The 25,679-nt window shown below is 44.7% G+C and overlaps 1 protein-coding gene across 11 annotated transcripts in view; it reads right to left on the minus strand.

The window, feature by feature from the left end:
• Positions 1 to 25,679, minus strand: part of FBRSL1 (fibrosin like 1) — a 771,378-nt gene that overhangs the window by 533,130 nt on the left and 212,569 nt on the right. For all 11 annotated transcript variants that reach the window (XM_048821199.2, XM_048821200.2, XM_048821205.2 and 8 more), the window contains exon 2: positions 13,607 to 13,807. In XM_048821199.2, the coding sequence (XP_048677156.1) occupies positions 13,607 to 13,807 (201 nt within the window). The remainder of the gene's footprint in view (positions 1 to 13,606; positions 13,808 to 25,679) is intronic.

A 25,679-nucleotide genomic window follows, 5' to 3' on the forward strand; every position in this document is an offset into this window, starting at 1 on the left:
AAAGCCGTACCGCGTCTGCCAGCACCCAGGAGACATAGGGTGACGGTTACCTGAGCGGGCTCCATGCTTGCTGTGGTATGGCGTCTGCACAGGTAACTCAGGAAAAAAGGCGCGAAATGATTGTCTGCCCTTGCTTTCACGGAGGGAGGGAGGGAACGGGGGCCTGACGACACGTACCCAGAACCACCCGCGACAATGTTTTAGCCCCATCAGAGCGCTCCATTGTGACTGCTCTGGACAGCACTCTCAGATGCCCGATTGTTTGCCATTGCTCTGACGCTGGGAGGGGCGCTTACAGGGTTGGCTTCAGGGAGCTAAAATCAACAAAGGGGGTGGCTTTACATCAAGGAGTATTTCAGGCAGGACTTCACAGAGGGTTCCAATAAGAAATGGTGCACCTAAGTTATTGTCCTTATTGGAGCAAGAAGGTTAGCCTGGCCTCTGATTGATACATGGCTAGATTTACCTCGCTGCACCTTGACTGCAGTGTGATCTAGAAGAATGAGTCCCCTAGACAGGGGAGGGGGGGAAGCAAATGAGTACAAAACAAATCTGGTCTATTTCTTGTTTTGACCCACTCCATCTATCTTTTACATCTTTGGCTGGCAGCAGACGGACTGCATGCCATCCACATCTCATGACTGCTCGGCAGAAGATGGTACAGCACGACTGCTAGCAGTCCGTATCGCCTGCCCGCTCACCATAAGACGGTTCAATAGGACTGACTGCAGGACTAAAGAGAATGACCTGGTCAAGTCACTCCAAATTTAGTCCCTGTGCCCATGTCTGCCCAGGCGCTCCTGATCGACCTCACAGAGGCGACCAGGAGCACCTCAGACATGACGATGACGGCTACCAGTCGTACTGTACCGTCTGCTGCCACAAGGCAAGGGGTTGCTGCTACTGTGTAGCAATGCCGTACCGCGTCTGCCAGCACCCAGGAGACATAGGGTGACGGTTACCTGAGCGGGCTCCATGCTTGCCATGGTATGGCGTCTGCACAGGTAACTCAGGAAAAAAGGCGCGAAATGATTGTCTGCCCTTGCTTTCACGGGGGGAGGGAGGGAACGGGAGGCTGACGATATGTACCCAGAACCACCCGCGACAATGTTTTAGCCCCATCAGGCATTGGGATCTCAACCCAGAATTCCAATGGGCAGCGGAGACTGCGGGAACTGTGGGATAGCTACCCACAGTGCAACGCTCCGGAAGTCGACGCTTGCCTCGGTACTGTGGAAGCGCTCCGCCGAGTTAATGCACTTAATGCACTTAGAGCATTTACTGTGGGGACACACACACTCGAATTTATAAAACCGATTTCTAAAAAACCGACTTCTATAAATTCGACCTTATTCCGTAGTGTAGACATACCCTTAGAGAGAGAGTTAAAATGAGTCTGCTCTACAGCCTTAGCTAACAGGCAGTTAGTTGGCTTTTAGCTCATGCATTAAGCTCCAGAGGTCCCAGGTTCGATCGCACCCACCGACAACCAGGGTCTGTCGATGTTACACCTATGCACATAAGGCAACTCTTGCGAGGTCATTTTTCAACAGGGGGACTGAAGAATGAAGCAGGCCAACTCCCATTAACAGTGGGGTTTATATGACTCATTCCTGGCACTTAACACTTGAAATATGCTTCTTGGTGGGATTTATTTTTATGAACAAATTAATTCCAAAGTCTAACCTGTTAAAAAAAAGAGTCTGAAAATCCATTTAGAATTTTAAAAGCAAAGAGGCCGCATTCAAGTGATCATTTCTTTGGGCATATTTCATCTCTCAGTTACAAATATGTACACATATGACTATCCCCCAGGAGTCCATCCATCAGCAAGTTTGGAATAGCTTAAAGGCTTTCAAACTCCCTGATGATTTTATTTTAGTTTTTTAAACTTCCCTCTATTAGATAAAACTGCAGAGGAAATACCAAGGGCTTCAAATGCTGGCTAAGCCAAATAAATAGCCCTCAGGCATCATCCCTACAACTACAAGTAACCTGGCTTGATGGACCACAGAGCAAGGAGTGCTTATTTTACCTAAGAGATGTCTTCAAATCAAAGACATGCTTATTCAAGCTGTGCATATTCTCAACAGTTCATGTAAACCATCCATCAGTTTGCAGTATGAAAATCAGCTCCCGGAGGAATCAATGCAGAGAGAGAAAGAGAGAGAGACAGGGAGGGGGTGTTTGCAAGACAGCCTGAGGCTGCACTTTGTGAGGACAGTGACACTGCACGATGGAAAACAGCATCTTCTTTGATATGCTTCCACAAGAAAACCCAACTGAATTGGACAAACATCATTAAAAGGCTTTACCCAAGAACTGGCAACCACCATCACTTCTGCCCTAGCTCGTGATGCACTGATTCAGACATGTAAAACCTTCACATTCCTCACAGCATTTTGTGGACATTAGGATCACTGGTTAGCAACAAATAAGCACAGTTTGTTCCGCCTGTTTGAAATAACTCACAGTGCTTTAGAAAAATATATTTAATTCTCTCTCAGCAGTGACCCATCTAGGGCTGTATCTCTTTTGTTTGTTTCCGGAGTGCAGATTAGAACAGGATGGATGAATCAGTCATCCCAGTGAACAGCATGGTATAAAAACCTAGACAGACTATATTGCCCTGTTGGTGTTGATTATGTTTGTTTTGCAGACAAAAGAACCTGAGGTCAGCCTGAATTAAGGCTACTCACGAATTAAAGAGCCACATTTGATCCATTACTGTTCTCAGGCTTTGTTTTTTCCTGAAGATATTATGTGCAAAGCCCAAGAAGGTATAAGAACAGAGCGGTTACAATTATCCCTAAGGAATTTCAACCCTGGTACATAAAAGAGTTACCTAAAAGAGGATGAGGGCCAGCGAATGAAGGTGCACATCTGCACTAGAATCTTCCTCCCTGCCAAGTCAGAACAAGGGTGCAACCAACCATGCATTGAGCTTACGCTCAAATAAATTTGTTAGTCTCTAAGGTGCCACAAGTACTCCTTTTCTTTTTGCCAACCATGCAGCCACTGCAGGTTTACTCCTGCAGCTTCCAGGTTGCAATAGCACCTGCTGTCTGCAGCACGTCCACTCTGCAAGAGCTTTGGCTGGTGATTCTGCATAGTTCATGGACCAGCTGGCAGCATGCAGTGTCACTGGAGCTGGTGGAATCATGGTGGTCCTTTTGCATTAAGGAAGCATGCCTAGTATTGAACGGGAAGAGATGGAAGAGAACAACACAGATGTAATGGCCGCTTTTCCCTTCCTTTCATTTCAAAGTGCTACTTCTGACCCTCTGCCTTCCCCCACTCCCAAAGCAAATACCAATAAAAGAAAGATTTTGAAGAGAAAAAAAAAAAGTCAAAGTACTTTTGCATTGCACTAGCCAATTAAATACGAGAGAGACAGATACAAGCAGTTATAGCTTTCTGTAAATTACTTCATGTAATTAAATCCACTTCTCTAAATTACAAACCATTTAGCTCTTCTTTTATAACAATGTAAGCAATGACCACCAACCACCTTTTTATGGAGTCTGATGCCATAAAAGTTGTTAGCGATGAAATTTCCTTTATATCTCTTAATTTCAAATAAGCCATTGTAATGAGATCCATTCACATCTACTTAGCAAACAACTACATATTCTGCTCCAAGACTGAGGCTCTGTTTAACCTGTTATGACCGATCTGTGGTCTCTGCTGATGTTCTGAGGAAGGCATGTTGGGAGAGGAATGGTGAATCTATTATATCTTTTCTCCCAAGTGTTCAGCTCACCAATGCCTGGGTACTTTCCCTTTAGGTCATTACACTCACCACTGCTGTATGTGAGTCCTTTTTATTTTACGTATGAGGAAACAGTGATTAAGACCTTGCCTATGCTAGGAATAATTTTTTTAAAAGTTGCCACCATTGGTTGAGCTCCACCCCAGGTAACACTGGGAGCACTAAAATAGACAAGGTGTTGGTGGCTGCTGGCATCTTAACTCCCGGGGTTTCCTTCACACATGTTAAAATGCCAGAACCAGGGTGACCAGAGAGAAAGTGTAACAAATCGGGACATGGGGCAGGGGGTAATAGGTGCCTATATAAGAAAAAGTCCCCAAAATCAGGACTGTCCCTATAAATTCGGGACATCTGGTCACCCATTCTGGAACCTTCTCTATGCCAGTGCTAATGCTGATACTGCCGCTGATAGAGTTGAACTGGTGGGAGCAATGGTGGGAGTTTTTGAGCAGGGGCGGGAGGGGAATCCAGCACTGCAGGCACAGTCTAACTGCTTAATCCAGAACCCACTGAAGTCAATGGTGACATCTTGAGAGCAGAGTGGAGCTCAGGATCCACAGCAAACCTGGGAATGGAACCCAAGTCTCCTGATCCTCAGTTCTATTTCTCAATTGCAAGGTAATCCTTCCTCTCGGTGTACATCATGCCAGATGCAACGCAGGGCCCAGAGGATGGGTCGGTGGTGGTTTAAAATTGGACTGGATCTGGAGAGACACACAGGACCCCACTTCGCAGAAGAAACCCTCTTGAATGACAGGTAACTCAAAACTCCTTTTGATTTGAGCTTCCAATTTTAATTGGAAACATTCCAAATTTTGAATATATTCTAACCTGAGTGTCCTGGCTACATGCCAATTCACATAACCACACTGTGCCTCCTTAAATTAGTTTCCAGTGGATATGGCTTCTCCTCACCCCCCCCCCCCCCCCCACTATTTGGCCTGATGTGTAGTGTAACAGAAATCTGTTAAAACAGTTCCTGCATTCCACAGAAGAGGTGGCTCCATCTCAGCGACAGATGAAGTTGTCCACTGTGTACTTTATGGTGATATTAGAAACCTGAATTGCTTATGGTTTGTAATGCACTTAGAGGTATATCGGACAAGCAAAGCCTTACCATCTAGCTTTCTCTTTCTAATGTACAGTAGGGTTATCCTCCACACCTACTTCAAGAATCTTTAAAACCACTGGGTAAATTCTTTTAAAGTAACAGCACATCTTTATATTAGCCAGATTTGAGTTGGAAAATAAACACACAGTATTTATTTACAATGGATTTTTTTTTTAAACTGCTGCCACTGCTGTGCTATGCCCATTGTTTCCCTACACTTCGATGCAGAAAACAGAATACGAAGTGCATAACCAGGACTTAAAGCAGACTTTTAAATTAGTTCCTAACAGTGGAAACAGACTGCTATTGATTGAAATGAGGCTGATTTTAGGCCTTGGATTAGCAAACCTAATGACTAAATACTGTATTGCCCATTTTAGTACTTTGTGCTGGGCCTCCCCAGTGGTTCCGCAGGCAGCTGTGAACTCTCCGTATTCACAGATTACTATGAGAGAATAAGGGAAGACCATCTGTGTCTTCATAGTGTAGCAGCTCTCAGCCTGAACTAAGGACCACCAATGAAAATCCCCCTGTGACAGGATCCCCTGCTCTGTATCCTCATTAAGGGCTTTGAAGCCAATGGGACTGTTCACATGCTTAAGCGCAAACATGGTCAGTCTTTTGCTGCACTGGGGTCAGAGTACTCAGCACCTTACAGAATCAATCCCTAAGTGCTTTTTCGTCTGCTTGGCACAAGCTTAAGGGAATCAAGGTTGCAAACTCAGTCAACAACCCTGGATATTTCCAGGTATCTTAACCAAAGTGTAAAATCTTTCTTTTGCTAATAAGTATCCAATTAATGGTGTAACTCAAAGTAATCACATATGCATATTAAAAGATTTGCTGCCAACTAGCTTTAAGCCCAAAATTTAGATTTATATACTTACAACCAAAAAAAGACCAAAAAGTGGACCTGATTTTAGAAGCTCTAATAATACAAACAGAAATGTTTGATTAAAAGAGGCTACCAGAACAGTTTTTCATTTGTTTTGTTTTTAAATGTTCTGTGAAAACAAATGCCAGAATCTGCTAAAGAAAAAGGTGAAACCACCAAGAAACTGATCTGTCTAATTTCTCTGTTCAAATGCAGTGAAATGAAGAAAAAACAAAATAAAACACACCAACATTCTGTGCTGTATGGGTTGTTAATTATATTCTTAATTTTTACCAACAATACAAAAAGGGGTAGGGAATAAAGTCTGAGCACAAAGCATATTGTCAACACAATTTTTATCTGACCATTTGATCTGTTTGCACGTATCATGTCAGAGGCCTGGTGGTGATACAGAGAGTCTTTCACCTCTAGGTGTTCTGTTCAAATCTATGCCAAGTCAGTTGTGACTAGAAGTGGCTACTGTCTCATGGCTATTTAGTGGCCTATTAATTAATGTGCATGGGATACTAAGGTGATGAGCACTACAAAAAGCCAGTAAGTCAGGGGTGGCCAACCTGAGCCTGAGAAGGAGCCAGAATTTACCCATGTACATTACCAAAGAGCCACAGTAATACATCAGGTTTCAGAGTAGCAGCCGTGTTAGTCTGTATTCGCAAAAAGAAAAGAAGTACTAGTGGCACCTTAGAGATTAAACAATTTATTTGAGCATAAGCTTTCATGAGCTACAGCTCACTTCATCAATACATCAGCAGCCCCCCCATAAGCTGCCCCCACTCCCGGCGCCTCCCACCCACCGGCAGCCCTGCCAGTCAGCGCCTCTCCCTCCCTCCCTCCTGATCAGCTGTTTTGTGGGGTACAGGAGGCTCTGTGGGGGAGGAGCGAGGGCAGGGCAGGCTCAGGGGAGGAGGCGAGAAGGGATGGAGTGGGGGGCAGGGCCTGTGGCAGAGCCAGGGGTTGAGCAGTGAGCTCCCCCTCCCCCCCGGCACACTGGAAAGTTGGTGCCTATACAAGGAGCCGCATATTAACTTCTGAAGAGCCACATGTCTCTCTGGAGCCACAGGTTGGCCACCCCTGCTGTAAGTAATTTAAACAAGCAAGTAAACAAAAATACATGTGAAACTCATTTGGAGATTCCAACCCAGCAAGAGCCCCTATGACAACCTGCATTAATTATCAGACTCCAAGGAGAAACTGCTGAGCTTGAATTAATATACAAACTAGATACCATTACCTTGGGTTTGAAAAGAGACTGGGAGTGGCTGGGGTCATTACACACATTGAATCTATTTCCCCATGTTAAGTATCCTCACACCTTCTTGTCAACTGTCTAAATGGGCCATCTTGATCATCACTACAAAAGTTTTTTTCTCCTGCTGATAATAGCTCACGTTAATTAATTAGCCTCTTTCAATTTGTATGGCAACTTCCACCTTCTCTCTCTCTCTCTCTCTCTCTCTGTGTTTATATATATATATATATATATATATATATATTTTCTTACTATATGTTCCATGCTATGCATCCGATGAAGTGGGTGGTAGCCCATGAAAGCTTATGCTCTAATAAATTTGTTAGTCTCTAAGGTGCCACAAGTCCTCCTGTTCTTTTTGCGGATACAGACTAACACGACTGCTACTCTGAAACCTATAATTATCATACTAGTTCTGCGATCTCATTGCACATCGACTAGGACATGGAGACTAACTCCTTTCCCCCGCAGGTCCCCAAAAGACAGGGTTAAGTCCCACTGGTGGCTCTGCACTCTCACATGCCACACTGCATCTCGTCCGTGGACAATGGGGATTTCAGCTTTCTAAATGGTCCCAACCCAGCACCACTCATAAGCCGTGCACTACACCCACATCAAAGATGTTAATGACACCTCTTTTTCTCTACTCAGCCTCTTGTGACGCCTTCTCACCTTGGGACCTTTCAATGGTGAGAGTAAAAGAGAAGGAAGAGGTGAAAAATGGTAATCTCCATGCTGAATGGCTGCTTGCTGTAGAGTATCCCATTGTCACTACAGAAGTATATAAACAAACATGTTCAACACAATACGCTACTTCTGACTTGCCTGGCCTCAGCGCTTGTGGCTAGCTCACTTTTAGCAGCACCAACTCTTTTCTATTAACTTGTTTTTGGCAGCATGATGCAGTAGCACAAAAGACCAGCACAACTCTGGGCTGCATACAGAGTGCCACCGGGTCACGATGCTTGGTGCAACAGCAGCTACATTAACTGCACTCATTTCTGGGCACCTCATTTCCAGACAGAGACTAGCAAGATGGAAGGATTTCAGCAGAAAAAGAAAGCAGCAAAAATGGTCAGAGGGGTGGACAGATGGATTTAGAAGGAAAAGAGAGACATATACACAGTTTGACTAAGGGACAGCTAAGGAGATGATAGAATAAAAGTCTTTTAGGGCAGTGCAAGGGGTTATCACCTACACTAACAAAACACAAAATAAAGATGGACCGTTTTCAGGAATATCAGGAATCTTTCTTAGAAGTTCTCTCTTCTCTTGGGTTATGGAACAGCCTCTCAAGATTCATAGATATTAAGGTCAGAAGGGACCATCATGATCATCTAGTCCGACCTCCTGCACAACGCAGGCCACAGAATCTCACCCACCCACTCTTGCGATAAACCTCTCACTATGTCTGAGCTATTGAAGTCTTCAAATCATGGTTTAAAGACTTCAAGGTGCAGAGAATCCTCCAGCAAGTGACCCGTGCCCCATGCTACAGAGGAAAACAAAAAACCCCCAGGGCCTCTTCCAATCTGCCCTGAAGGAAAATTCCTTCCCGACCCCAAATATGGCGATCAGCTGAACCCTGAGCATATGGGCAAGACTCACCAGCCAGATACCCAGGAAAGAATTCTCTGTGGTAACAGCAGCAACGGTGACCACGTTCCTCATACTTCATCAAATCTCATTTAAAAATATAGTGTAGGGGATGCACCAGCCCTTGCAGAGGGATGGGCTAGATGGCTTAACAGATTTTATTAATTTCCAGCGTCTTTGGTTGTAGTGCAGAGCACTTCCCCAAACCCATGAACAGGGATACAGATGGTTTGAGAGAGAGGAGAGGCTGGGAGGAAAAGGAAATAGAAACAAGTTGTCTTTTTTGTGGGTGGGACTGTCTCTATCCAGCTTTTGGGGAAGAAGGTGCTGCTGTGTGAGGGTTCTAGCCCCATTCAAAGTTTGTTGTATTTTTGGACAATCCCTCATTTCTTTAGATATCCCAGATCTTCATCATCACCATTCAGAGAGCAAAAGTTCTGACACAGCTGTCTTAAACCAACATGGTGATGCATCATCCCTGCTATGAATGCAGTAGCAAAAAAAGTCGGGGGGGGGGGAAGGCGACAGAGCAGAATAGAACAAACCCTCAGCCATGTAAATCTTTGGTTAATTATCCCTATGTCATACAAAATGCCCACAATGCCCTGCATTCTCTCTATATGGTTACTGCAGGATGTAAAACTTTTAAACCACTTCACACATGGTTGGAGCTGTGGTCTGGAAAAGGTAGATTATCTCTACCAGCCCCCTTTTCTTCATATCCCAAAGTGAAAAAAGAACAAAATAATCAGAGGTAAATAGGAATTCGGACATTTTCTTTGCTGAAAAAAGAGTGACGTATTAATCTAATTTCCTAAACAAACCAGACAACCTGGCACTCAAATCAGCTTACCACTTTGCACCTCTCTACAAGGATTAGCAGAGTGCCATAATTATAATGCCCAATTTGATCTATTAAAGGAGGCTTCACAGAAAGGATGACAATTCAATAGCTTAGCAGAGAGAAGGGATGAGAGAGAGCATGAGGGTTCAAGCAGACCAGCAGTGTCTTTAATTGTACTGATGCATGTTTTTATTTGTGTTATAGTAAATTTACCAAATTAGGGATGAGCACAGACTGGAACCTCAGATCCTAACCATCCTAAAAACATGGGAAAATGTACATCAAGCCCATTATTTCTAGAGTGGACTTGAAACATAACAGCCCTGAACTTGGAGGATATTAGACCTGGGTGTGAATGTCATGGCTATAAAAATCGTGCAAAAAAAGAAAGCAGGGTTATAAAAAAAGCATAATTGAATATAAATTTCAAAAAGCTTGTGTTAAGGGAGAAATGGTTTTACTTGTTACACCTGAGCAAAGCATAGTTCATCTAATCGAGTCATTAACAACCAAGAAGAATACAGATGATATCTGCAATAAGCACTTATCTCTATAGACTTAAATACTGGTGTGCACCATATTGAGAATACACTGAACTCTGAACATGACTTGCTCCAAAAGGCCAATTGTGTTTAATGGGTCATTCATCACAGGTTTTGTTTTACTCTCTCCATGTAACCTCCCTGCCCGCTACAGAAGCTTGTTACATCTATCTACAGAGAAACAGAAGAGACTATGCAGAAAATGAACCAAGAAAAGATGTAGGAATGATCTGGGGGGGGGGGGGAGGGGGAAATATAAGAGATGATACTGTTCAAAAACCAGTCAGAGAACACTTCAACCTCCCTGGTCACTCAATTACAGACCTAAAAGTCGCAATACTCCAACAAAAAAAACCTTCAAAAACAGACTCCAATGAGAAACGGCAGAACTGGAATTAATTTGCAAACTGGACACCATTAAATTAGGCTTGAATAAAGACTGGGTGTGGATGGGTCATTACACAAAGTAAAAACTATTTCCCCATGCTAATTTTCCCCCTACTGTTATTCACACCTTCTTAAGGAAATGGGCCACCCTGACATCACTACAAACGTTTTTTTTCTCCTGCTGATAGTAGCCCACGTTAATCGATTAGTCTTCTTATAGTTGGTATGGCAACACCCATTTTTTCATGTTCTCTGTGTTTATATATCTTCCTACTGTATTTTCCACTGCATGCATCCGATGAAGTGGGTTTTAGCCCACGAAAGCTTATGCCCAAATAAATTTGTTAGTCTCTAAGGTGCCACAAGTACTCCCCGTTCTTTTTAATACCAGTGGTAATCATGTTAGCCAGAAGAAAATGCAGTTAACTTTTGATATGTCTTCATTATTCATGATGTACTGAGGGAAATTAAGTATTAGACAAATTCAGGGAGCAGAATGTAATTACTCAAACTGGAATTTGGCCAGGACACAAGGGTCTTTTACCCTTGTGGTTGCTAGGAAAGTGCCACGAGAGCCTTAGGGACCACAAGGGTTGGAAACTTTGGTTTTACATTTCATCTGAAAGATGGCAACTCCAGCAGTACATTCTCCAGTACATCGTGCTGGGGCATTCGTTCATTACTGACTCAGAGGGATGAGTGATACCTACTGAATCACCAGCCTCGCTCCCTGCAGCATTTTGGATAAATGCCTAGTAGATTCCATGTATGAGTGAATTTACCTAAACAGCAAAGAACTGATAGAATTTTACCTTACGTCTCAAAGAACAGTCTGGTTTATGCAGTTTTAACCCGCAAGTGAATATTTTCTAAGCTGCCACCTAAATGAATGTTTAGCAGAAACATCTCTGCAGCATTAATATGGTTAGATTGAAGAGACCAGTAAAAGAGAGCTAGCTTTGGCCATAATCACACAGTTTTTGCACTCCTTTTCTACAAACATCTGAACAAAGTGTTAAAATGGCACAAATATTCACAGAAAGCAGATTTCAAATGTAAAATGCACGTATCTGTGGAAAATGAAGTTTAAATTCACACATGTTGAGCATTTGCACTGGACATGACTGTACGCTTACCCAGCTGGGGAATCAAAACAATACTATGTGATTAATCTGAGCAACCATAAATAAGTCACTCAGCTCAAATTTTATATACCACATACTGAACGAATCCTGGAAACAAAGTGTTTGTGATAACTTCGGAGTGTTTTCAAAATCTGCAAAAAACCCAAAACCATTGCCAATCTGACTGGAGGAAATTGATTTGCAACCAAAATGTCCACAAGCAGAAAAATGAAGCTAGATTTATCAGATAAGTCATTTGTTGTGAGTATTTTCCTCCTCCCCAATAGCAATCCATCTTTTAAATCAAAAACACAAACAGAAAAGATGCCAGAGTAATTAACCATCAGAACAGATTGCAAGGTAAACTCTCTGTCACTAAGGCCATGTCTACACTAGCATTTATGTCGGCAAAACTCTTGTCACCCAGGGGTGTGAAAAAACACACACCCAACCCCGAGTTGAGCTGGTTTTATTATGTAAACACAGGAGAGCTCTGTCCCGTCAGAACAACGCGGCTACATGAGCTGTACCAATACAACTGTGCTGCTGTAAGCTTGTAAGTGTAGGCATGACCTTAGAGTCTAACTCAAGATTTGGTGCAGTGTCCTTCTAAAAGACATGCTCAAGTTCAACCACAAGTTATTTGGCTCAATGCAAAAATCACTGGATAAAGTTCCATGGCATGCGTAATGCGGGAGATCAGATTCCATGACCATAATGATCCCTTCTGGCCTTATAAACCTATAATTCAATTAAAAATACTTACAATGACCACAGAACCTAAACTTTTGTTGTCATCTGAGACGCATGCAAAATCACCACCCATAGAAAGGAAGGCTTGTCCTACTTATTTGAATAAGCTCCTTTCTCTGGAGTACTATGCAGTACAGCTGCAAATACTTTTCCACTGCACAATTACTTCTTAGCTTGGTAAGGACAAATATGTTGGTCAACCTGCTAATTTCCATTTGGTGCTAGGTAACAGGTACTTAGCAAGTGCTTGCTCTTAGATATACTCTGCTATGCTATGCCCATTTCAGGCCTCCAACAAATCTCCCAGTTGAGCTGCAGTAAGTGATAAATGGCTTGCCAACCCCTTGTGCCTTTCCCTTTTACCTCCCTGGCTATAAAAGCACACACACAAGCTGGTTCAGACAAGAGCTTTTGAGGCCATGTTCCTCATGCTTGTGGCATTCAGAGTGACGACGACAGCTAGACCACCACTACAGAGTGTATTAATGCATTGCCTGGTTTCAAATGCACAAGGGACCTGTATCGACAAGGGAAGGAAGGGACAAACCCTTTCTTCTGTCTCTATTTTCATTTCTTAACTCCTATAATGCTCCCCTCAGTCTTAATTCACTGTTTGACAGAGTGCAGAGGAACTTGGCTCATGACGTGCACGTTGGTGTCACGTTTGCTAAGCCCCAGATATGCATTAACAACCCTGCATTCCCCAGTCCTAGGCACCAGTGGAGATGACAGTTGGATCACACCAATGGAGATGACTGGATCACAGCCTAACATGTACACTGCGTTTGTATCACTTACTGCGTGAGTTACCACGCTGTCCTGGAGATGCAGAACTACAGGGCAGTTTGCTCCTTCCTAAGATGATTGCCTCTCTCTCTGTGCACTTGTTTTTTCATTTTAACCAACGGAATTTCCTACCACTCCTGTCTACTCACTTGACCAGAATCCACACAGGAGACTTTACAGAGCCCAGTACAATTAGCCAGGAGATTTTCAAACAGACGCATTAACAGCTTCCACCCAGCAGAAAGAAGACAACAGCCTATACTAGGACAGGTTTCAGAGTAGCAGCCGTGTTAGTCTGTCTTCGCAAAAAGAAAAGGAGTACTTGTGGCACCTTAGAGGCTAACCAATTTATTTGAGCATAAGCTTTCGTGAGCTACAGCTCACTTCATCGGATGCATAGTTTGTTTATTGCATCCGATGAAGTGAACTGTAGCTCACGAAAGCTTATGCTCAAATAAACTGGTTAGTCTCTAAGGTGCCACAAGTACTCCTTTTCTTTTTGCGATACTAGGACACAGTCACTTCAGAGGCAAAAGAATTCCCCTACCTGCTTGGATATCTTCAAGGGGTGTTTCTTCTTCACCCTCTCTTTGCCTCGTTCAGTCTCTCTCTCAGAGCTCCCGGCATCGTTATTATGGCCATTTTCACTGGGCTCAGCGGACACATAGTTTTCAGATTCTCGTGGTTTCTTTCCTGGATGCCTCTCCCATTTTTCCTTTCGCTCCTGAGGCTTTAATGACATGTCCTTCTGTGGAGAGGAAAAAAATAAAGTGTAAAACCTTTACGCTCTTTGCGGTAAGGACTAGAATGTACTATATGTTTGCACAGCACCTAGCACAATGGGTTCCAACCTGTCCTTAGGTTCTAAAGCAATCTAAATGATAAATAAAAAAATTAAATAAAATACGACTTTAAGAGAGAAGCTGAAAATGAGCATTCTATTCCTATGCAATACAAACAAATATTAGACTCAAGTGGGATGAATTTTCTCCAGGCTATGTGGGAAACAACTTCAGAGAACTAGTTATGACAACGAGTTCACTTCTGACTAATTCAAAAGCCACACTTCACTTATAAGCACTCAAACATCTAAACATCTCAGAAGCAAGCTCTGTAAGGTTTGCTTGGCACTAACAGTTCTGTATCATAGCCAGTGATGTATTAACCTCTGAATTGAATAAGGCATAGAGGCCCTGATTCAGAAAAGCATCCTTGTTGGGGAAAAGAAGTTTACCAAATGCGTATGCGCTTTCCTGAATAGGGATGCTTAAGTCAAAAGGATTTAAATGTGTGGTTCAAGTTAAGCAAGTGCGTAAGTGCCTCCTTGAATCAGGGCCAGAATGCACTGAAGGTAAAACACTGAAGACACTGGTATGGTGTGTAATAAAACAAAGTTAACATAGAAATATTGAGAGCGGAGAAAAGGATACATTATAGTACATTTGTGAAGAACATAATTTAGTGGGGTTAAAGAAAAAGGCACCTTAAAGAATGGAATAAAATTGATTATTGGAAAAAATACGCAAAACACACATGGAAAAATGTACGGCAAAGAACTGGCTATTACAAAAAACAACATACAAAAATACTCTGTAGTTATGGCTATCTAATTCTAGACAGCTAGATTTCTGCCACACCTTTTGTGAAACCAAAACGTGTTAGCCTCTAAGGTGCCACAAGTACTCCTTGTTCTTTAAACTCTCTCAAATGCTTTGCAGACTCACCATCCCTATTAATTTTTCACATGAGCTAACTGAACCAGATTAGGAGATGCATTAAAACCTCTACTAATCAAGCCAAAACTTGTCAACTTCAGACAGTTAATCTTGGCTTCTTTTTAAATCCGCAGGCCACCCCTTCTGACTCAGTCACAATCACTTCATCAACATTCATACCCTGTGTGAATGGAGTTCACAATAGCGCACCCATTCGTTTTGGCATACACACACCTTCAATGCAGCAAGAGTTACATCAGCTTCCTATGTGTCGAAACCCAAAGCACCACACCAAAGGATGCGCTGGGAATTGGAACAAAATGCCCTGCTGGCTGCTCCATACTATTTTTTCCCTCCTTTAATTTGCAGATTGGGCTTCTAAGTATGCATCATGCTGTTTCCATTTCAAATCATTCACCACTTACAGTTTTCTTTCCTTCTGCAGTTAGATGATGTACTGACATTTTAGTGAAATGCATAAATGTATGAGTTTGAATCTGGTTCATAACAACAACAAAAGGTGGGGGAAGGGACCAGTAGGACAACTAATTTTCTATCCTCATCTAAGCCGACACTCAATTGTTACACACACAGACAAATCCACTGTATAGTTTAGCATAGGCTGTTTAAGGGGCTAGCAGCATCTCCTTCACACACACACACACGCTAAAGAGCACATTGTAAAGAATCAGCAATGTCCCTTAGAAGTGCAGAGCAAAATGGACTATGGTTCTGCCTGCTAAACCTGTAAGTAGGGAGAAAGCCCTAGGAAAATGGTTGCTCTCTGTAAATGTTAGAATCAGGAACTTATCTGCCTTTTTCAGTTTGAAGATCTCTCTCTAAAGCAACAGTTTGCGGTGCAACTTAGAAAAGGTCACAGCCTCCCACTTGCTGGGATGTTGCTGAGACAGAAATCGACTTTTTAAGCTCTGCTAACTAATCAAAAAGTAATGTAACTGGAAATTACATTGCCCTGCTAGTTAACTGATGCTCAAATAGCCATGTAAAATATTAGAAACAAAAGCCACTGGAAGAAACGTGTCTGGTTCCAACTTTTAGTATGAATTTGTGGGGAGATTTTCTAAGGCACTAATGGCACTGCCATTAGAATCTTCAGATCATATTCACTGACAAGTTCTGCTAGGTTTACAAAACTTTCCCGTACACACAGACTGGTGTCATGAATGGTTTCATGCAATGTTCACTGCTTGGAAATGCAGAGTTTTGTTCCATCACAGAAGTGAGAGTGAAATGAATTCGGGGGATGCCAGCACAACTGGATCAAAGCTAAAGAAATAATACATTTGCTTCTACTGCCCCTAGCCTCAAAGTATTTTACAAATGTTAATGAATTAAGACGCACAACACCCTGTGATGAAGGTTATTACTTGTATTTTCCTCATAAGGAAACTGAGTCTTAAAGGGAGTGAGTGGCTTGCCCAAAGTCTCAGAGCACATGCGGCAGAGCCAAGGATAGATCTCAGACCTCTCAGCCACAAGCCAGGACTACAAGTCCACTCTTCCTCCCTGAGGATATTTGAACATAACCTGGGAAGTGAAACTGTGTGCAAAGGATTGTGGGATTTGGGTCACAGGACCATTTTCAGCTATTGTGTGTCGCAGAACATAAACAATAAGGGGTTGGGGGGGAGGTGCCCATGGAGACCTGAGGGATCCCCATCTCTGCCTCCCCCCAACCTCTCTGCCCCACTGCATCCCAGCTTACCAGCCCCCAATGAGGAGGGGTCTCTGTCCCTCATAGCACAACCTTTATTCTCCCCTACCCGTCACACTGGAGAGAGCTGGTGGGTGTCCTTTCTTTCTCACCCACTTGGCCCAGGTACATGGGGGAGGCAGCACATCATCCTTGCCTGGTTTGCAACTGGCCAGAGGAAAGCTGGATTCTGTCCCTGTGCTGGCTGAGTCTTGCACTGTGTTTGTGCTGGTGAGCAGAGAGCTCTTATCTCTCCTCAGCAGCCTCACAGAGGAAGCACTGCTCGAGATCAGCCTTCTCTTCCACCATTGCTTCTCCTGTGCGCCTTGTAAAGGAGGGGCCTGCCCAGCTATAACCTTTCCCCCAGGGTTCACAATGCACAGGCTGAGAAACCCTGCTGCATAGGAAGACACAAACCCTGTCCAGAAGAGTATATCATTTATTTAAGTAAGGCTGCGTAAGCATCCGTGCTTGAGTGCAGGTGATTTTTGCCATGGGCGGCCCGTAATAGAAGCTGGGGGAGGCTAACCTCCCCAAACCTCACCCCGGCCAATTTGAAGCCTCCAGAAAAATCTCCCCCCACCATGGTGCTGGGGCCATGGCACGGGCACAGAGCTTTTCCAGTCTCAGGGCCGCAGTGGGGCAGAAAGTAGTGAGCAGGGGCGAGGCCTCGGGAGAAGAGGCGGAACAGGGGCGGGACAGAACGGGGGTGGGGCCATGGGCGGAACAGGGCAGGGCTTTGGGGGAAGGGGTGGAATAGGGTGGCACCGTGGTCCTGGCTGGGGCTGAGAGCTCGATCCCGGCTGATGCTGAGCTCTCAGCCCCACTCTGTGGCCCTGACTGAGCTCTCAAACCCCAACCCCAACCACGGCCATGGGGCGGGGGCTGGGAGCAGTGAGCAAGAGCGGGGTCTTGGCTGGAAGAGCCAGGGCAGGGGGCTAGCCTCACCCACCACCCATGATTCTCACAAAGCCTGGGTGCATACCTAAGGTACACTGGATCACTGCAATGGACTCTATGCAAAGATGGACTTTCATTCAACTGCTAGTAAGCAGTGCTTCTTGGTGGCTCCAGCACACAATACCAATGTTCCATGATCTGTAGTGGAGGCCTGTGGACTTCTGGATTGAATTTAAGGTGCTGGCTTGGATCCATAATATGGTTCCTCAATGGCTCGGGACATTCCCACCTGAGAAGCTACCTCTCACCTTGTGCCACACTGCAGCCACATGGAGAGGGAGCTGGTGACAAAACATTACCCACACATGGCTCTTGGTTTTGGAACCAGATCCTTCCTCCCGCGTCTAAAAGAGCCCATGTCTATTAACCTTCATGCCGTGCTGCAAGGTGCATCTATTTGCTCTGGCTGTTGCAGAGAGACAACTTGATGGGGTTCAGGGCTACCTGAGGGAGGAGCGTTCTGTCGGGGAGTGAGTTTTCCTGGTCATCTTTGGGGGGTGGGGGGTGGAGGAAGTAACCTATTTACTATTGTTCCTGTAAATGTGTGTGAGGGGTGCTGAGGGGTTTGGATTCTATATAAATCTACATACCTATATAGGGTAATGCTTCACCGTACATGCCACTTTATTATAGCCTTTTGACAATTAAATGGAGGGGGGCAAACACACTGGAGATTTATGCACAGCTGACACCATGTTCTCTGTTTGATTAGGAAAGAACAATCAGCCCTAGAGGTCCTTGGCTCTGAAACTCAAATCCACAGCTTTCCGCTGGCCAGAGTTATCACTGCATGTTTGCTCAACCCAGGCTCAAACTTTCCCTTAATCCTCCTAGTTTATCCTGCACTTTGAGATTTCAGAGAGTGTAAGAAAGGCGGGGGTGGGAATATCCGTCACATGAGAGGACTCTCTGGGAGCCGGAGAAGTAAAAGCAACACAGTTAGAGGAAAAACATCCAGCATGCTGTGGTAGAGAAGACAGAATGATACTTTAGTTTTAACTAAATAGAAATGCCCTTACCTTCCAAACAGCATTTAACATTACTAGGGCCTGGTCTATGCTGCAAAGTTTTGGCAGCATAGCTATGGTGGCTGGGGGTGGGCTGGGAGAAACACTTTTCTAGAGGCATAGCTAATGTTGTTTCGGGGGAGGTGGTGAAGCTATGCTGGCAGAAGAATTCCATCTGCCAGCTTTCACTGCATCTGCACAAGGGAGCTGCCAGGATAACTATACTGGCCAAGGTTCTATAGCGTAGAAAAGCCCTTGCTTTCATACATGGCAAAGTTAAAGTCCTGCATGGTTCACCTAACTCTGAGGTAGAGATGGGAGAAGGTTGCAAATATTAAAAAGCAAAGCCAATAGCTAATTACATTCCATTATCCTCAGAATGCCCCTCTCCTCCTATTCCTAAGGTAACGGTTCCCAAACGTTTTGACTGCACGACCCCATTTTGAGAAGAATTGATTCCCACCACCCTAAAATGACATCACTAGACTCATGGCTACAGGCTGAATCAAATGCTGTGCCTCCACTGGCCGCCTACAAAAATATGTGCTTTACGAAATCTCCTCCTCCACACTGCATGGCCTCATACGTATGGTGCATGGCCTTTTGTAGAGGAGGTCTGGATGTGTTTGAATTTGGGTTGTCTATTCAATTGGGATCACGACCCACCTAATGATGACATGACCCCACTTGAGGTTGAGACCCACAGTTTGGGAACCACTTCCTTAAGAGATCACATAGGCACATTTATTAAAAGGGAAGGGGGCCTGCCGGATCTCTCTCCACCATCACCTCCCAGGCTGTGCATTACAGCGGCTATCGCTTTGGCTGGGGAACATGGAACGCTGGCTCCAGTGGTCAAAGAGGGATGACTTGAGAGAAATGTGAAAAACTGCTCCCTTCTATGACTGAGTCTCTTTGTGTCTAGACAGTGTCCCCACAGCCCGGCAGAGCAGGGAGCAAAGGACTGGTCCCCAGCCTTAAGCACCACGCGCCCTTCTGTGAGGGTTGTCACTCAACTAGTCAGTGAGTCTGTCAGGTCTGTTTTTGAAAAATCCTGGAGAACTACTGGTCCCCAGATATGAATGATATCACTCTCTCTCTTAGGTATTTCTAATGCTGCTATCTCTGTGGAAACTAAGCACTGAATTACAACATACACTGCATGTTACTCATTATTGTTATGACTTAGTATTTATGAGCTTTCTAAGTGTAGAGAGCACTTTACAAATGCATAGAAGATGAGGTCCCTACCAAGAGAAGCCTACAATCCATTTCAGATGGATAAAAGTAATACAGGAGCTATCCATTCAAATGGAAAATATTGGCAAGGAGATTTACATGAGGCTATATGAAAGAAGGGCCCTTGGCAGACAAGGCGGGAGAGACTGTTCCAAGAACAGCCGCCAACATAAAAGATGATGTGAAGCCAACAGGGAGAGGAGATGAAGGGAGTTAATAAGGACAGAGCAAGGGGGAGGAAAGTAGGGTATGAGGGGGAGGTAACTAAAACAGAGATTTAGGCTGGAGTGTGATTCTGTAGAGCCTTGAAGTTGGGGACAATGAGTGGGAGCTTGGTGTGATAAGAGAAGAAAACGAATGAAGAGAATGAAGATGAAAGTAATATGTTTAGAGCAGTAAGAGAGGAAGAGATTTTTGAAAGCCTTACTTCGGACAGACTGCAGGGGTAGGGAAGTCAGTGAGGAGGGAGGAGGAGGACACAATAGTTAAGGTATGACCAAGGCAGGGAGTTAGGCATAGCAACAGCTCATCAAAAAGCTGATTGAGCAAGGATCAGGCTGTCTACACCTGCAGAGTTTTTGCGCAGTCATTTTCAACCATGATAGGGAACCGGTGAAAGAAAAGCGCTGGTTTGTGTACTCATTTCATTCCTCAGGCGCCAGAGAGCGTTTACATTTGCAGCACTTCCATCCATGATGAGAGCAGCACACTGAGGGCAGCTTTCCCACCGTGCAGCTCTCTCCATTTTGATGATGGGTCTTGTGGGAAGGGAGGGCGCGGGGTATCCTGGGTCCCTGCACAGCCTCCTCTCCCCAAACACTGATCAGCTCCAGTAGCTCAGCATTGCTCCAAGCAGGGGATCATTTGCTCCGTGGAGCAGCCATTGTCACCTGGCCAGACGATAAGTGAGCACTTGCACATCACCACAAAAGCATCACTGGTAAGAGCTGTACGCCTCTCGTGGAGGTGGTTTTCTTTTTGCAATGAAATTTCTGAGTTTCACTGCAAAAAGTCATTGGCAAATGTAGATGGTCCCACGTTTTTTGTGCAACGCCCTCAGACTCACAAATCTCAAAACCCCATCAGGACAATTTGGGAGGCAGACTGTTGGACTCTCCAGCTGCAGGTTTGGGGAGGGCAGGAAGTTCTCACCTTTCCTTTAATACAACACACATTTGTTTGTTTTACTTTCCCGCCCTCTCTTCTCCCCTACTGTGAAACTGACTGAAAGTGTAACTCAAACCTTTGGCCTTTCAGCCAGCGCAACTAAAGCTTTAAAGAAGAGTAGCCTGTATTTGAAAAGGCTTTCACACTTTGACCTTCAATTCAGGCAATGCAATCAATATCAATTAAAATGAATGCAAGTAAAATCCTTGCTTGTTTAACCCTAGACTACAATTCCACCCTACCAGACGACATAGTCCAGACTAATTCAAGTGTTACTTCTGTGTGTGTGAGGTTGGCTCTGATCCTGTCAAATGTCTGGCTCAAGAATAAGAGGACTGCCTGATAGATAACCTTGGAAAGGTTAAGCCATTTGAAGCTGCCAGTGGTTTGCAGGTTTATGATGCATGCTTTAGCTTAAAAACCATAGAAATCAGCATAATGAAAATAGTCATATTTATTACCAGAGACTGGGATCCTATTTACCAGTGGAAATCTGAAGAGCAAACTATCATGTACTCTAAATGAACCGCCTTGTGCTGCGTCTTCTGCATGTATGCAGTCTCCAAGCACATCCCTAGCAGATTAGCGTGCCACTGTAGTCTCCTGCCTCATGCCCTGCAGATTCCTGGAAATAATTCAGTCACAGACAAAGTCTTGGAAACAGTATTCCCCCTCCCCTGGGGCCTAAATAGCATTCAGCTCCTCAAAATGCCCCTTTCTGCTCACCCTTCAGGTGGACGGTTCACAGTTGTCCGCCTTGGGACCGTGGTCTGTCGACTCTTCCCTCAGGTTCAAGGGTTTCACAGTGCTCCTGCCTGGGGCTGTGCCCTGGCCGAGTTCTCCCTCTCAGGCCTAGTCTATGCCTAAAACGTAGGTCGACTTAGCTACCTTGTGGGGAGTGAAAACCGTCGTCAGTCGCTGTAACGAGCGTCTACAGCGTATAGCTGCAGTGCTGCAACTGTGAGCCCTGACAGTGCAAAGAGAGCCTCAGCAGCTCCCTCCCTTGACTGGGGTTGGGACCTCCCGTTTCGTTACTCACCCTGTCAACCAGTTACTCTCTTCACACTGCCCCGGTGGTTCTAACAACCCCCAACACAGGAGAGAGGGGGGACTCGCCCACCCACTCTATCAGACTCCTGGTCCCGGGAGGAATTGGGTCAGGATTTTCCTATACCTCCCTCCTCCGGCCATCGACTATTCCCCAGGACTACCTTCCTCTCTCCCAATGGCTACTTCAGTCATTATTTTATTTTTGCTTCATCTGCTTGCCCTGGACACATGGAATAGCGTAACTGGCCTCTCAAGCTACCTCCTATGGCCTTAAAGGGCCAATACCCATTACATTTGCCAAGAATCAACCCCTTTCCTGCTGACAATGAAGACGTGCCAGGAATGTGCCGCAGCTATGAAGGCATTTTTTTGCCTCATGGAAATGGTACCTTCCAGGCAAAACAGACAAGATAATGTAGTTTAAGAAGTTCAATATAGAAGTTCAATAAACTTTTCTTTATAACTGGCCTGAACTCGCAATATTTATTAAATTTGTGCAAGTGTCTCCAAATTAATCCACAGATTTGGTCTGGCCTATTCTATTCAGATTCTTATACCACACACCTGACCCTTGTGTTTGAGTTCTCTATTAGTAGTTCATTAATCTTGTGGCGGGCATTTGTCACAAATGCTTCTTTTTTTGTTTTCTCCATTCTTCTCTGGCTAAGCAGAATAGCTTGTGGCATTACCAAGTACCTGAAACTAAAAGAATTATTTTTTCTTAGGTTTCAGAGGAACAGCCGTGTTAGTCTGTATTCGCAAAAAGAAAAGGAGTACTTGTGGCACCTTAGAGACTAACCAATTTATTTGAGCATGAGCTTTCGTGAGCTACAGCTCACTTCATCAGATGTTTACCGTGGAAACTGCAGCAGACTTTATATACACACAGAAATCATGAAACAATACCTCCTCCCACCCCACTGTCCTGCTGGTAATAGCTTATCTAAAGTGATCAACAGGTGGGCCATTTCCAGCACAAATCCAGGTTTTCTCACCCTCCACCCCCCCACACAAATTCACTCTCCTGCTGGTGCTAGCCCATCCAAAGTGACAACTCTTTACATAATCAAGTCGGGCTATTTCCTGCATAGATCAAGGTTTTCTCACATCCCCCCCACCCCCATACACACACAAACTCACTCTCCTGCTGGTAATAGCTCATCTAAACTGACCATTCTCCAGGTTTAAATCCAAGTTAAACCAGAACATCTGGGGGGGGGGGGTAGGAAAAAACAAGAGGAAACAGGCTACCTTGCATAATGACTTAGCCACTCCCAGTCTCTATTTAAGCCTAAATTAATAGTATCCAATTTGCAAATGAATTCCAATTCAGCAGTTTCTCGCTGGAGTCTGGATTTGAAGTTTTTTTGTTTTAAGATAGCGACCTTCATGTCTGTGATTGCGTGACCAGAGAGATTGAAGTGTTCTCCGACTGGTTTATGAATGTTATAATTCTTGACATCTGATTTGTGTCCATTTATTCTTTTACGTAGAGACTGTCCAGTTTGACCAATGTACATGGCAGAGGGGCATTGCTGGCACATGATGGCATATATCACATTGGTGGATGTGCAGGTGAACGAGCCTCTGATAGTGTGGCTGATGTTATTAGGCCCTGTGATGGTGTCCCCTGAATAGATATGTGGGCACAATTGGCAACGGGCTTTGTTGCAAGGATAAGTTCCTGGGTTAGTGGTTCTGTTGTGTGGTATGTGGTTGTTGGTGAGTATTTGCTTCAGGTTGCGGGGCTGTCTGTAGGCAAGGACTGGCCTGTCTCCCAAGACTTGTGAGAGTGTTGGGTCATCCTTTAGGATAGGTTGTAGATCCTTAATAATGCGTTGGAGGGGTTTTAGTTGGGGGCTGAAGGTGACGGCTAGTGGCGTTCTGTTATTTTCTTTGTTAGGCCTGTCCTGTAGTAGGTAACTTCTGGGAACTCTTCTGGCTCTATCAATCTGTTTCTTTACTTCTGCAGGTGGGTATTGTAGTTGTAAGAAAGCTTGACAGTAACTTCTGTGGAATATAAACATCAAACCCATCTCTGCAGCAGTAACTGTATTTGTTGTATAACTTCTGCTCATGTGTATGTGTGCACAAGGGAGTTTTTGCCCATATTTTGGCACAAATATTCCTAACAATCACCCACTGATGAGATGGCTGAAAAATCCATTGAACCCACATTCTGCAGGTCCCTCAAGACAGGGAACAATTTCTCACCATGCGGGGGAGGGTGCATTTTTTCCCCTTCCTTTTGATTCCCTGCAGGATTTCAGAGCCTGTGAATGCCTCACTGCAAGGAATTGCACACGTCTTCCCTGCTACCTACTGACAGGCACACCATACAGCTATTAAAACTCCCACAGGTGCTTGCTGTCCATCAGAAAGGAAATGATCCCATTTTAAGCCATCAGTAATTCCTCTAGTGATGGCAGTAAATGCCCAACGAGCACTCACAGAATTACTGTCAGTGGAAAGTGTGTCAGAGAGCAAGGGAGCTTAAATGATTGAAGGGAAGCCAGGGCACCATTTTCAGGTAGATGAAATGAGGCATATTGTGAGACCAGCCTGCCTAGCTTTCACAGTCTACAGAGTGCTGAAAGAGATCTCCATTCACCAGGCACCACAAGGCCAACCTGCTCAGTTTCCACAATAAAAGCATGTTTGGCACAGTGCTGCTTTCAGCCAGCACCATGAGATCAGCCTGCCTGGTTTATGGGGCGTATAAAGGATGCACAGACAAGCCTGTGTTTGTTGACAGTGCCTGCTTCAACTCATTTCAGCTGCACTGCCATTTTGTACGAACTCTGAGAATGAAGAGCACGCTCCCTGGGGCGCTGATAAGAGGAGGTGGGATTTTATTTCTGCGTGAATCCAGCCCTTGTGGAAAAATGCCCAGTCAGCAGCCTTGAAGGACAATTCCACAAGGTAGGCACAGCCACGGCAGGAGCATGGCAAGCTTCCCCCAAGGCGCCCCGTCAACTTGCCATAGAAAGACCGTCTTCAGCAATGAAAAGGTGGTGCGTTTGCCATGGTCTATTCATTTGCAGGCAAGGGTGCCAATTGTGATTATGGTCTTGTCCACTGAAAACTGGACAGAAGCCATCAACTCATATCATGTAGGCCACTGATCATCAGATGGTAAATTTCTGTCCCTACTGACCATGCACCAGCAATCTAAATGCTTTATATATTCCATTATCAACACCTCTGAGCCACCATCCATTCCTCTCCTCTGCCCCTCACCATTCACCTCCCTTCTGTACATTAATAATAGTTTGTGCTCTAGTCCAGTGCTACTCAAAGTGGTGGTCCGTGGACTGGTGCCAGTCCGCGCGCCATCAGCTGCCTGTCTGCGCGCATATTGGAAGAAAAAAAATTGCTGGTCCCCCACATCAGATAGCTTGAGAAGCACTGCTCTAGTCTACAGCACCTTCCAGCAGGGGATCTCTCAGTATTTTACAAACAATAGAAAAAGCCTCAGAGAGCCCACATGCTATTCTCATTTTACAGACAGGGAACCAGGCCCACAGAGGTGAAAGGGCTTGTTCAGGGTCAGCAATAGAACCCAGGAGTCCTATACTTTTGCACCATGAAGACAAGAAATAATAAGTAATGCAAATGACAGCTTGGGGCTGCATTATTCTCAGGCAGTAACTTCATGACTCACAAGCCAGCCTTCTCTCACCTAGCAGCAGTGGGATTGGAAGGGAAGGAAGTTCACTGCTTAAAATTCAGGGGGAGAGGAGGGGTCGGGGGAGAAAATTTGTCACC

This window comes from Caretta caretta, chromosome 15, assembly GCF_965140235.1.
Source record: "Caretta caretta isolate rCarCar2 chromosome 15, rCarCar1.hap1, whole genome shotgun sequence".
Lineage (NCBI taxonomy): Eukaryota > Metazoa > Chordata > Testudines > Cheloniidae > Caretta > Caretta caretta.